An 11,337-nucleotide genomic window follows, 5' to 3' on the forward strand; every position below is an offset into this window, starting at 1 on the left:
TGTCTCCTGTTATTGACCTATGAGGTTTTTTGTTTTTTTTTATTTGAGTTTCTTATTTCCTCATTGACCAATACATGACAATCAAAGAGTCGGCTAACACCTTTGTAAAGTCAAGTTTGAAATGAACAACGAAGCTATCCTCATATACTCATGATTCAGCAGCTGATAATACATAAAGACACATGCACACAATGCATATTAGTAAGTCAGATCGGTAAGTTAGATTTCATGCTTACACAATACTGCAACACAGTATGGCAGACTTATAAAGAACCAAAGGCGGTAAGCAATAAAAGTTAGAAGGAATGATGTTGAACTAACCTATACTTTTTGTTAGTTTTTCCACTTAACCGTGCACTTCAGGCAAAGCCGCTGCTTGAACACATAGTGATGTATAACTGTGGTTCATAAGAAGCACAAGCACACACTTCTGGTATTTTGGCTGACTTCACCTAAATTCTATTGTGATACTCTTTGAAATATTTTTCATGCTTGCACAAGTCTTGAGATAAGACCGACATCTTATTTACTTTTCTCGTTTACGCCGTGATAAGATAGACAGTTTGTTTAGCCCAGTGAGAATGGCAAGGGGAGGGCAGAGTCATATACACTGCTCCCATACAGTTTAAAAGAGCAGGAATAGCAGTATGTACCACACTTATAGATCACTGACAGTGTCCTCATGAAGCTGGCCGTTGTGTTCTTGTCCGTGGCAGGCCTCTCTGAGTGCCTTTTTAAGTAAGTATCTTTTTTTTTTTTTTTTTTTCAATTTAAATTTGCTAAAAAGACAGTTGAAAAATTTGTTTTTCATAATTCAGTAGGATATTTCCAAACATGACAGTTCCCAAAAAACACTACAGTGAGTGTTATGCTAACTTCACTATTTTTTGGTATTAAAAAGTGATTTGTGTTAGTTTGTGGCTTAATTGACTTAGTTTATTATTATTAATAATAAAAATAATAATAATAATACAAGTTTATTTAGAGCCCAGTTCCACTACTTATAGTCTCAAAGGGCTTTACATGTCTATAACAAAGTCAAGTCAAAATTATATTATCCATAAATTAAAGTATTTAGTAAAGTATTTAGTCTGGTTTTAAAGGCACGGAGAGAGTTTGCCTCCCTAATTTAGTGAGTGAATTGCAGCAGTATATGACATACAGGTGACTTACAAAATAATGGAAACACCAACATGAAGGGTCTTACTAGGGTATTGAGTGATTACAAATCAGTAGCTTCAACACGCTTCAATTTCTACAATTGTCAAACTCATTCAGGATCTAGTGACCGAGATGGTCGTGATGCATGGTTTTAAATTATTTTTATGGTATATGGTATATGGTATATCACATCATTCTGTGACGACTCATGCCTTGTGAATGGGGGCATTGTCAATGTAGAATAGACCCCTCCCACCAGGATGGAAATGCTTCACTACAGGATGAAGACAATCAATCAAAGTGGCTTTGTATTGATTGACTCTCTTCCACTACTGACTTTTTCTCTCTCTCAGGGGTTGCATACCCTGTCATGGGAAAAGCACTTCAGAGATGTACTTGTCGCCATTCTGAGATCAGGGTGAAGGATAAGTCATCTGACCTTCTGACTTTTCCCCCACTGCTCAGTAAACAGCTGTCTATGGTCTTTGGATGACTTGTAAACATGTATTTTAAATATAATCAGGTGTCTGCATTGCAGCTCAACTGCAATGTCCCTCTCGGTAGAGTTTTACAGATTGCTCTCCATTAAACTGTCTGATCATGATCTAGAATGATATTTATGGTCGTATGATTCAGAGTAGCGAGTCTTTTTTCTTCTCTGCTGTCATCATGTGAAGGCAAAACAAACATTACAGTCGAGGAGTATATGCTGCTGACCACAGCTTATTTTAGAGGATGATATTTTTTACTCGTGCTTCCAGCACTGTCTTAGCTACTGCTCTTCATGAAACTTCAGTAAGCCGAGATGTTTGCGAGCTTGATTAACTCTGAGACTACACATGTGTTGAAACACACTTTCAAACTGCTTTGCATCATTCATCCACTTACATGTTTCTTTTATTTTGGCAGATACTCTGTAACTCTGAAATATATGATCATAATTATTTCAAGAAACTCAACTTAAATTGAAGTGTAATATAAATTTCCAATAAGAAACGCGAACAACGAAAATCTCATATCAAAATATTTAATTGAAGGGCATTGACTGAATAGATTAAATTATGTCCCGTACTGGTAGCTGATTTTTTTGCCCCATACAAATGTAGGCTTTGATTCTATTCTGTGCCATAGAATTCCTCTTCTGAAGGGTAAGTCAGTTAGACAGACTTTAGAGGAGAGAGGACTTTGGGATGAGCACAGGACGAAGTTCTCCTACGACCCCACGACCAAGTTCAACAACAGGCTTGACACGGAGAAGGAACCGCTGACCTATGCCCCTTTAGTTGTGAGTGTTTGCTCTAAACCTTTTTTACAATCTCTCCTTTCCATCTGGGCTGTTTCTTGGCCATTAAAATAATGAATACAGTGATTATTTTTGGTGATACCAAAGAGGCATGTGACATCTCTCTCTCTCTCAACACAGCAAACATATTATGGGATTGTTTCCATTGGCAACCCACCCCAATCATTCAAAGTTGTCTTTGACACAGGATCTGCCGATTTCTGGGTCCCCTCTGTTTACTGTGACAGTGCGGCCTGCAGTAAGTTTTTAAATAAAATCCTCTTGTATCAGGGACTCAGGCCACCTTTTAACCACAAGTTCAGATAAAGTCAGTTTCATTGCATTTTGGAACAACTCTTTGCTATGCAATACTGAGATATAAATCATACGCGGGTATCAAATACATAACAAGGCCCCGTCTTCCTTTCCCTCTCTCTCTCGATCTGTCAAGACAACCATGCTAAGTTCAACCCCAACATGTCCTCCACGTTTCGGTCTAGCTCTATTCCTCTGTATATCGCATATGGCACTGGAAGCATGACAGGCGTTCTGGGATATGACATGCTGATGGTGAGTTTATATCATACTACATTTGAGTTCTATTATACCTTACTTTATTCCAGACATGAAAATAGTAGTGATGTAGTAATAGTAGCAATGACAGACATCCGCATGAATCATTCGGCAAAGGTTGTTTAAAACCCTTACGGGAAGAGTGACATTTAAAAAGACTTGGCTGAGAAACGAGTAAAAAAAAAAAAAAAAAAAATACCTGCTTCAGAATTGGAGATGAGAGCTAGAGCTCTACATTTACACAGTCTGAACCAAGAGCATCTTTTGTGTGAAATTTGTCCTGTTTACTTCATTTCAGATAGGTGATGTGTATGTGCAGAACCAGGTGTTTGGTTTGAGCGAGACAGAGAGTGAGTATTTGGTGTATATGCCGTATGATGGTATACTGGGTCTGGCCTTCATATCTGATGCCACAGAAGACTTCACACCTGTCTTCAACAATCTGGTGGCACAGGGCAGGGTCTCTCAGAACCTATTCTCCTTCTATTTAACAAGGTGAGCGTGAATGAGATGTTCTGCTTCTAGTTAACATTTTTCATTTTCTAATATAAAATGCTTCAATCAGAAAAATGAATGCCAATGGATTTTTATGTTTTCTTTTCTTTTTTTCTTTTTCCCAAACATTTTTTGTTATTAAGATATACACTGTATGGTGGTGTATTTACTTAAGGGCGATAAAGATTGCTGTTTTGAATTTGCACAGAGAAAACTAGGGATTGTTTTTCTATGAGAATCAGGTGCTGAAATATAATCCACCATATCCCTTAGCTCTGAAGAGGGTAGTGTGGTGATCCTAGGAGGGACAGATCCTGCCTACCACAGTGGGAGCATACAATGGATCCCTCTCTCCCAGCAGCAGAAATGGCAAATAGAGATGCAGAGGTAATATGACTCCCCTATGTACGTGTTGTTTCAGCCACAGCAGAGCGACTGAGCTTATTTCCTCATTCACGAGGCCGCTGTGCTGGCCTGAGGAAGACCTCGCTTAAAGAGAGACTCAGTGATAAGAGCCTTGTACAATAACAGCAACCAGACGAAGGGCAGAGTCTTTTGCACTAACAGCTCTCCTGTATTAAATCAGCTTTCTCTGGTGCTCTGTCCATCACTGAAACCCACAGACTTTTTTTTAATCATTAAAACATGTTTGAGTTCATTGATCCTTCTTTTTGAACATGTTCTGGATATTGCATGTTCGCTTTGTGAGCTGATGTGCAACTTCACGGACCCTTTCCCTCTGACACGTAAAGGAGACAACGGCCGACAGCCGATAATCTATTCTTAAACAACCCACTGTATTATTCATCCGGTTCTTTTTCAGTTTTTTGTCTCCTTTTATCTGTTTTTCCACAGTATCGTTATCTCCGAAAACACTGTGGCTTGTATTGGATCCTGCAGTGCCATTGTGGATACAGGAACTGCATTAATAGTAGGCCCAACGACAGACATTAATAACATCTATGGGTGGGTGGGAGCCTATGTGGATCAAAGCGGAGATGTAAGTGCAGTTCAAGGGATATGAAGAAGTGTTTGACTAAGTTAACTATAACAATGCAACATCTATGGTCGAACTGTTATTTGTGTAGTTATTATTAACAGGATTAGATCACATTATATAAAACATTAGCACAACATTACACTTTTCCACTCATGTACCACGAGGGTTGGATAACTGAATTGTTTATATTTTTACCTTCGTGGAAAATGTTTTGAAAGCAAGATGTTTAATATGTTTTTCCACTTTTGATCAGTTCTGAGAGGTCTGTGTGGAGAGGTATTTGTTGTATTTGATGTACTGTTTGTGGTGTATGAAAATCAGTATGCATGCCTTTTCAGGCAATAGTGAGCTGCAGTAACATTGACCTCATGCCTGACGTCATATTCCAAATAAATGGTTATACATTTTCCCTGCCTGCCTCCGCATATGTCTACCAGGTAGGAATGCATATCTTTTTGTCTTTTTTAAAGGACTAAAAGCTTTATTAGAACCCCATTAAATCCATATAAGTCTCTTAGTACTTATTTATATGTTTTCTTTTCAGCATATTGATCAAATTAAAATAGATCAGCTCTGATATAAATGCACAAATGTACTGGCTATTTGTACAATGATGACTGAACCTCTTATAAATCTTTTTCTATTCTTTTCTTTCATTGTCCAACAATGTCAAGTGCTGTGTTGCCATTAATGAAATGATCCAATGACATAAAACGTTGTAATATAGTAAGTGGCATAGCCAGAGGAGGAGAGGGTCACAAAGCATTTGAACATTGAGAATGATTCATTTATGAATAAACATTAACACACATCATCATGACTTCATTCTTCCAGTTCGGTTCAACCTGCAGGGTGGGGTTTGAGACCGGGGGTGATTTCTGGATCCTTGGAGATGTGTTCCTCAGAGAATACTACTCAGTGTTTGACCGGGAAAACAACATGGTGGGTTTCGCCAAGGCTGCGTGATATGGAAAATGTTGGGCCAAATCCACCATACAACCTTATATGTGTATACACTTAAATCTACACTTTATATCTGTGCTGTTCATCCCTGTTTCTCTTTTCAGTTATTCTTAATATTTGTCCAATCACTGCCACAATGGTCATATCTCTTCTGTGTAAAAAAATTTTGATAAATCATGTCTGAATCATGATCAGTTTGCATGTGTATTACTGCAGTGTTAATACAATCTTCTGAGCTCCTTTATACCCCATCGGGTATTGTCAATTTGAGTTGGGATAATCTTGCCTTAAACTACTTTTAAACTCCAAGGGAAAAGGGGGAGGCACATAGCTTTTATAACCACTAGATGGCACCTGGCTCCATAATAAATGTGGTATGGTGCATTTGGTAACTATCATGTCCTTTTTTGGTATCATAATGTTCGACTATTTGGACCACCCAAGTGAAGTATTTGGACAATCCAAGTGACTTCATGTTACGCAATGCTAAAACTCTCTTTATCTCTATCAACAGATAAAATCATTAGATCTGAAGTATTATCTGTAACTCTTTGCTCCATTCTTCCTCATAACATTGACATGCACAGACACACTCTTAAAAACTGCAAAAGCTAGTGCAAGAATTTAATTTTAGGGGGACAAATGTCTTATTTCTGTAGTATTTTTGAAGTACTCAGTAAGTATTCAGTAAGCAAGATGGTATCATTAGAAGAAAACAAACAAACAAACAAACATAATCTTAATGGAGCTCCTGCAGTTTCACTGTAATATAGAACCAGAACTCAGTGTAAGGAAGGAGCTGAAGAACTGGCTGGTCTAAACCCGGTGTTAACACCGACTGTTAGTGAGAAGGTAATTGATAGGTCTCTCATATCGCTCCGCCCAGACTTCTCTTATGTACCTTTGGACTCCCCATGTTACATCCTGATGAGTTATCAAAGTAAATAACCTCTTCAACTGTAATAAAGGGACATGAACTCACAGGAGCACGTCAGAATGATAGAGTAATACTAATTAATCACAATGAAATGATGAGCTAATTAAGAATTGATCAAATCGTTGCACCACAACAGAGCGAGGTCAAAACTAGACGAGAGCTTAGTTTCCACACCAGTGCCCATGTCTTCTACCATTTCATCCCGGGGTCAGCACCAGGACTGATGTCATTACTTTAACAAAAGCACAGAGGACACTCAAGTCACACTGTGGTTTGGAGGTGAGTCTGATAATCAAGTGTGCACAGAAGACAAGTAGACACAAAGCCTGGTAAAAACCTCACAGTACAACGAGACGTCTACACAATAACATTTATTTTAGTCATTTGGTTTAAATGTTCTCTATCACCTCTTTGTTTGAGAGACTGTAAGAAAATAAGTATTTACACAAAAAGGTAAAGCCTACTTGAATGGTTTTCCTGGAAAAGCAAACACACTGTGCAATGAATGCACATTGCACAAAATAAAGAATGGTTAAAGAGGCTTGAAACCACCTCAGATCTTCAGAGAACTGATGAGGAGACTTAAAATCAACTAACAACATAATACAGTCTTAGGGTGGATTAAAAATAGGAAACAGGTAATTATATGAAGTCGATATGATAAATATGTCTTAAAAGGCCAATAATGGACTTGATATACATGGGGTTAAAAACATTTACCGCGATACTAATCTTTTACACTGTGACGTATTTTTCGTAGTATGTTGATGGCCTCAATAACAAATGCGTACAACAATACTATGCAACAGTGAAACAGATGTAGACAACACGCACAACATTACTGACAATGACACTAACAAGCACACTGTCACCTTTTGAATGGATAGATAAGAGCAATTCTGTCATCCACATAAATGGACGTAAGGTCTGAAAGACTGTTTTCTTAAATGATATACTGTATATGTTGTCATGCTAAAAATAGGTATATTTGTTCCTGGATATGATTATGCAATAGCTGTTACTCACTCGTATGCAGTAACATGGAAAAAAAAAATGTGTGTAAGTACATAGCACACATCTGAATGTCTGTTAGACGCACACTCCACGATATGACACCATTTTACCTTGAGAATGGACTGTTACACATGAGCTAAGAGAGGAGAAGTGAAATAATCATCCGGAGGATTTGATTTGAGTACAAAATGAGCATAGACTGATTTTGCGCTTAATCAGAAATCAGCTACAAATCAGTTTAAGTAGGTAAATGCAGAAGGTCTTAGGCCATTGTCACAATCATAACAGACCATAATAGACATTTGTGTAATTCAATATAAGTGGGCAAGAGTAGGCCACATATTGAACCAAAGGCAGTCACAGAGAGTACGTTACAACATCTTTAAATTTGGGTGAAAACAGAGTTCATGTAAAATTTTCAGATTACATTTTAAAGATGCATTCTGAATAGTTCTGGATGTAAATCTGGATGTCTTTATTTATTTATAGACAGATCAACTGTGATTTTCAAAGATGTGTGGAAATACTTAATCATTTGATATCTCCCTGCAAGAACATGTGAACAAAGTGGATTTCTGATGTTCAAATGCTCCGTTAGAAGTCCTTCTCAAATGCGCGAGTTACTATTTGAAAATACTGTGAAAACCACACAGATAAATATTTTACAAGGCCGGGTTCATCTAAAAGCCTTCACAGGCAGAGTGGTGATAACAGCCACACTGTTGTCTTTACAGTTTCAGTCGACGGATAGGCCTTCCCGTCCTTCTGCATTTGCTTATCACTCTTTCAGAAATCGGTCAAGTCACTGCACCGAGTGGATAGGAAACATGCCTGTGAACAATGGGATGAATGACAGAAAGAGGTGAGAGCTGTTACAAATGAGAAAACAAAGTTGTGAGTAACAGCTGAGTGAGTATCAGCAGAACTGCTGTCATCTATTTTTGTTGGTGGTTATGAGACAATTGCACGGCTGGCATTTGTCTGTTTGCTTAAGGACACAAGCCAGTGCCCCGAGGTACATGGCAGATTGTCACGGCTGCCTTTATATGGGTTGTGCCTGGCCAGGATGAAATATTCCATATGGATAGTGCCAGTCCCCCAGCATTCTCACTGCGAGTAAGTGACAGTGGCTAATAATAGTTTGATCCTGGCTTGAATATAGTTGAATTGTACAAGAAATCAAAACGTGTATGTTAAAGATCCAATCACTTCACCAGCACTGTGCTACAGATGTTAAACAAATGTAGTGGAAGTATGGAAATTGTTGACATACAACAAAGATTCAAAAACATCTCACTGAATTGTGTCGCATTAAATTGATTGTTCATTTGAACTGTGTTTGCTCCAAGCAATAGTTATTCCTTCTTCTTATGTCTTAAATAAAGGTAGATTTCAACACTATTATTATTAACATCTTTACTCCACATGAGTTGTGGACCTATGTTCAACATGAGTTGTGTTGTCATTCTAATCAGTGGCTGGTTGTGCAGCAGGAACTTCTTATGGAATGCAAAATAGAATGTTTAGAGTGTGACGTAACAATAATAGAACATGTAAAGAATATGATGATGTAGCATTAAGGGAAGGGAGGCACCCTTCCTTTCTGAAAAGCTCTTTACCATATGCATATATTATACAGAGGAAATAGGATCTCATTCATTGGAGCTAGTTATCTCTGAGGCTTGTGAAAATAACAATAAAAATATGATTTGTCAACCTTCCTGTAAAATCTGGAAAAAAAACTTGCAAAGTCAAAGTATAAAGGTGAATGCTACAAAATAAGTGGATGGTTTCCTCTTTTGGTTACAGTACCTGTTACCCCACAAAGGTGATATATATATATATATATATATATATATATATATATATATATATATATATATATATATATATCTCACCTTGCATCCTGAAAACATCACCATTAAGTGACACAGTGGCTGATTCCAATAGTCTAACTGGAAGATCCTCCTTGTAAATGTGCTACAGTGTTTTACACCACAATAGGGGTGTCAGAGGAAACAGAGCTAACAGAATCTGCATCTGATTTCCTCCTCATCATCTGTTCTCTGCATCCCTGTCTCTCCTCCTCCTCCTCCTCCTCCCCATCAGGGTTTACCCTTCCATTCTGCTCCAAAAGCTCCTTGGGGTCGAGGAAAGCCACATGTCGACTCAGGCTGGCCTTGCCGCTGCTCCCTCCCCCTGTCTGGCCTTCCTCCTCATGAATGGGTGATACACTCAGAGTGGAGGAATGGATGCTATCTACTTGACCGCCATCGGTTTGATCATGGCCCTTGGAACATGGGCAGCGGCAAGGTGTCAGGTAAAGGTACACGAGCACTAGCACCACACTGGCCAGGCATCCCACGAGTGTGGTGTAAGCTGTACTCATGCCCTCACCTCCGCCGCTTTGAGTGAAATTGTGCACTTTAACTGAAATGAAGATAGTCTCATTAAAAGCCTCCCCCACAGCAAAACAGGTGTACGTCCCTGTGTCTTCTGGTTTAAGAGGTCCGATGTGAAGTCTGCCGTCTGGTAGGACGACAGCACTTTGATTGATGATGGCTGCATTTCCAGGCGTCGTCCAGGTTTTAAGCGGATTCCTCTGCTTGGTGTCACAATCTAGGATCAGACGTTGGTTTAGGAAAGCCTCCTCATCCAGTAATTTAACAGTACTGCAGTTCATTTCTCGGTTCAGGTCAAAGACCCTGGCGTAGATTTTCTTAGGGCCAGGCAGGATGCAGATGTGACTGTCCTTAAAGTCTGAAGCAGAGCTGAGTTGCCGACTGTCCCAGCGAGCTAGCAAGCTGTAAAGTTCACAGCTGCAGGGGAGTGAGTTGTTATGAAAGTAAAGACTATTCTTTATCCAGGCTGGCAGTGCTTCCAACTCCTGAAGGGGCAGGGCTTTAATCTGGTTGAAAGACACATCTAGTAGGATGAGCTTTCCGAATCGGGACCTATCCTTGAGCAATTCCAGGGGGAAACGGGAGATCAAATTCTGGCTCAGGTAGAGCTTCTGTAGGCTGAACAAGCCCACGAACGCTGAGTAGTCGATCTGAGAAATACGGTTGTTGTAAAGCAGCAGTACCTCCAGTTTCTCCAATGGCTCAAAGATAGATTCTTCTAGAATCACCAGTGCATTAGAGGACAGGTCTAGGGTGCGCAGCTGCGTAACATGTTCAAAGGCCATAGAAGAGAGGAACTTCAATCCATTGTGGCTCAAGAGCAGAATATACAGTTTTGAGAGCTTGACAGGGGACCACTCTGAAGGCAATTTGGTAATAGCATTGAAGCTGAGGTCAAGCATTGATATATATCTTGGAAAGGGCGCTGGGATACTGCTCAGATTCATCATAGAGCAACTGACAATGTTGCTGGCACAGATGCAAATCTTATGGCAGTTTAGGGTTGTGCATGTCACTTGTTGAGGCATGACCACGGATAGGAGGAATAGGGGAACAAAGACTCCACCGATAAGCTTCAAGCAGTGGTCCGAATTACATAAGTTCTTGTCTATTACTCTGGAACCATGCATTATTGCCAGATGATTCCCCTTCTAAATAAGATACTGGAAATCTTCGACAGCCAGCCCTAAAAGTGTTTATGACTTCTGGTTAGGCCAGCTGCAGTGAAAATGAGCAAAAAAATAAGGACATTTCAATCATTTTTATTATGTTGGTGACGGTTTTCAAGGAGCAAAGAGGCCACTATCTAACAATAAGAGAAATTATTAAACAATGAATGTATAAACATTTAAATGTATGAGTATTACATGATATTTACGACTTCACCAGAACATAACTTAAAAGAAGAATGACTATAGGTTGCTAAATTTAATTCACAACAGAGGAGGCTCAAGCAATAACAATGACGACATATAGTAAGCATGAGGGTGCGTGGCTGTCAGTCATACTT

General features: G+C 39.1%; 2 protein-coding genes across 2 annotated transcripts; one reads left to right on the plus strand and one right to left on the minus strand.

The window, feature by feature from the left end:
- Positions 1 to 682: 682 nt before the first annotated feature.
- Positions 683 to 5,477, plus strand: LOC115813930 (pepsin A-like). Its single transcript, XM_030776620.1, has 9 exons — positions 683 to 738; positions 2,293 to 2,443; positions 2,585 to 2,702; positions 2,895 to 3,013; positions 3,315 to 3,511; positions 3,785 to 3,898; positions 4,367 to 4,511; positions 4,850 to 4,948; positions 5,346 to 5,477. Exons 1-9 carry the CDS (start codon positions 683 to 685, stop codon positions 5,475 to 5,477), a joined length of 1,131 nt encoding a protein of 376 aa, XP_030632480.1.
- Positions 5,478 to 9,415: 3,938 nt separating this feature from the next.
- On the minus strand, positions 9,416 to 10,957 carry LOC115815382 (amphoterin-induced protein 1-like). The gene has a single exon (XM_030778338.1). The coding sequence runs from the start codon at positions 10,955 to 10,957 to the stop codon at positions 9,416 to 9,418; it is 1,542 nt and encodes a 513-aa protein (XP_030634198.1).
- Between the last annotated feature and the right edge of the window lie 380 nt (positions 10,958 to 11,337).

The sequence above is a fragment of the Chanos chanos genome, chromosome 6 (assembly GCF_902362185.1).
Source record: "Chanos chanos chromosome 6, fChaCha1.1, whole genome shotgun sequence".
In the NCBI taxonomy this organism is placed as follows: Eukaryota; Metazoa; Chordata; class Actinopteri; order Gonorynchiformes; family Chanidae; genus Chanos; species Chanos chanos.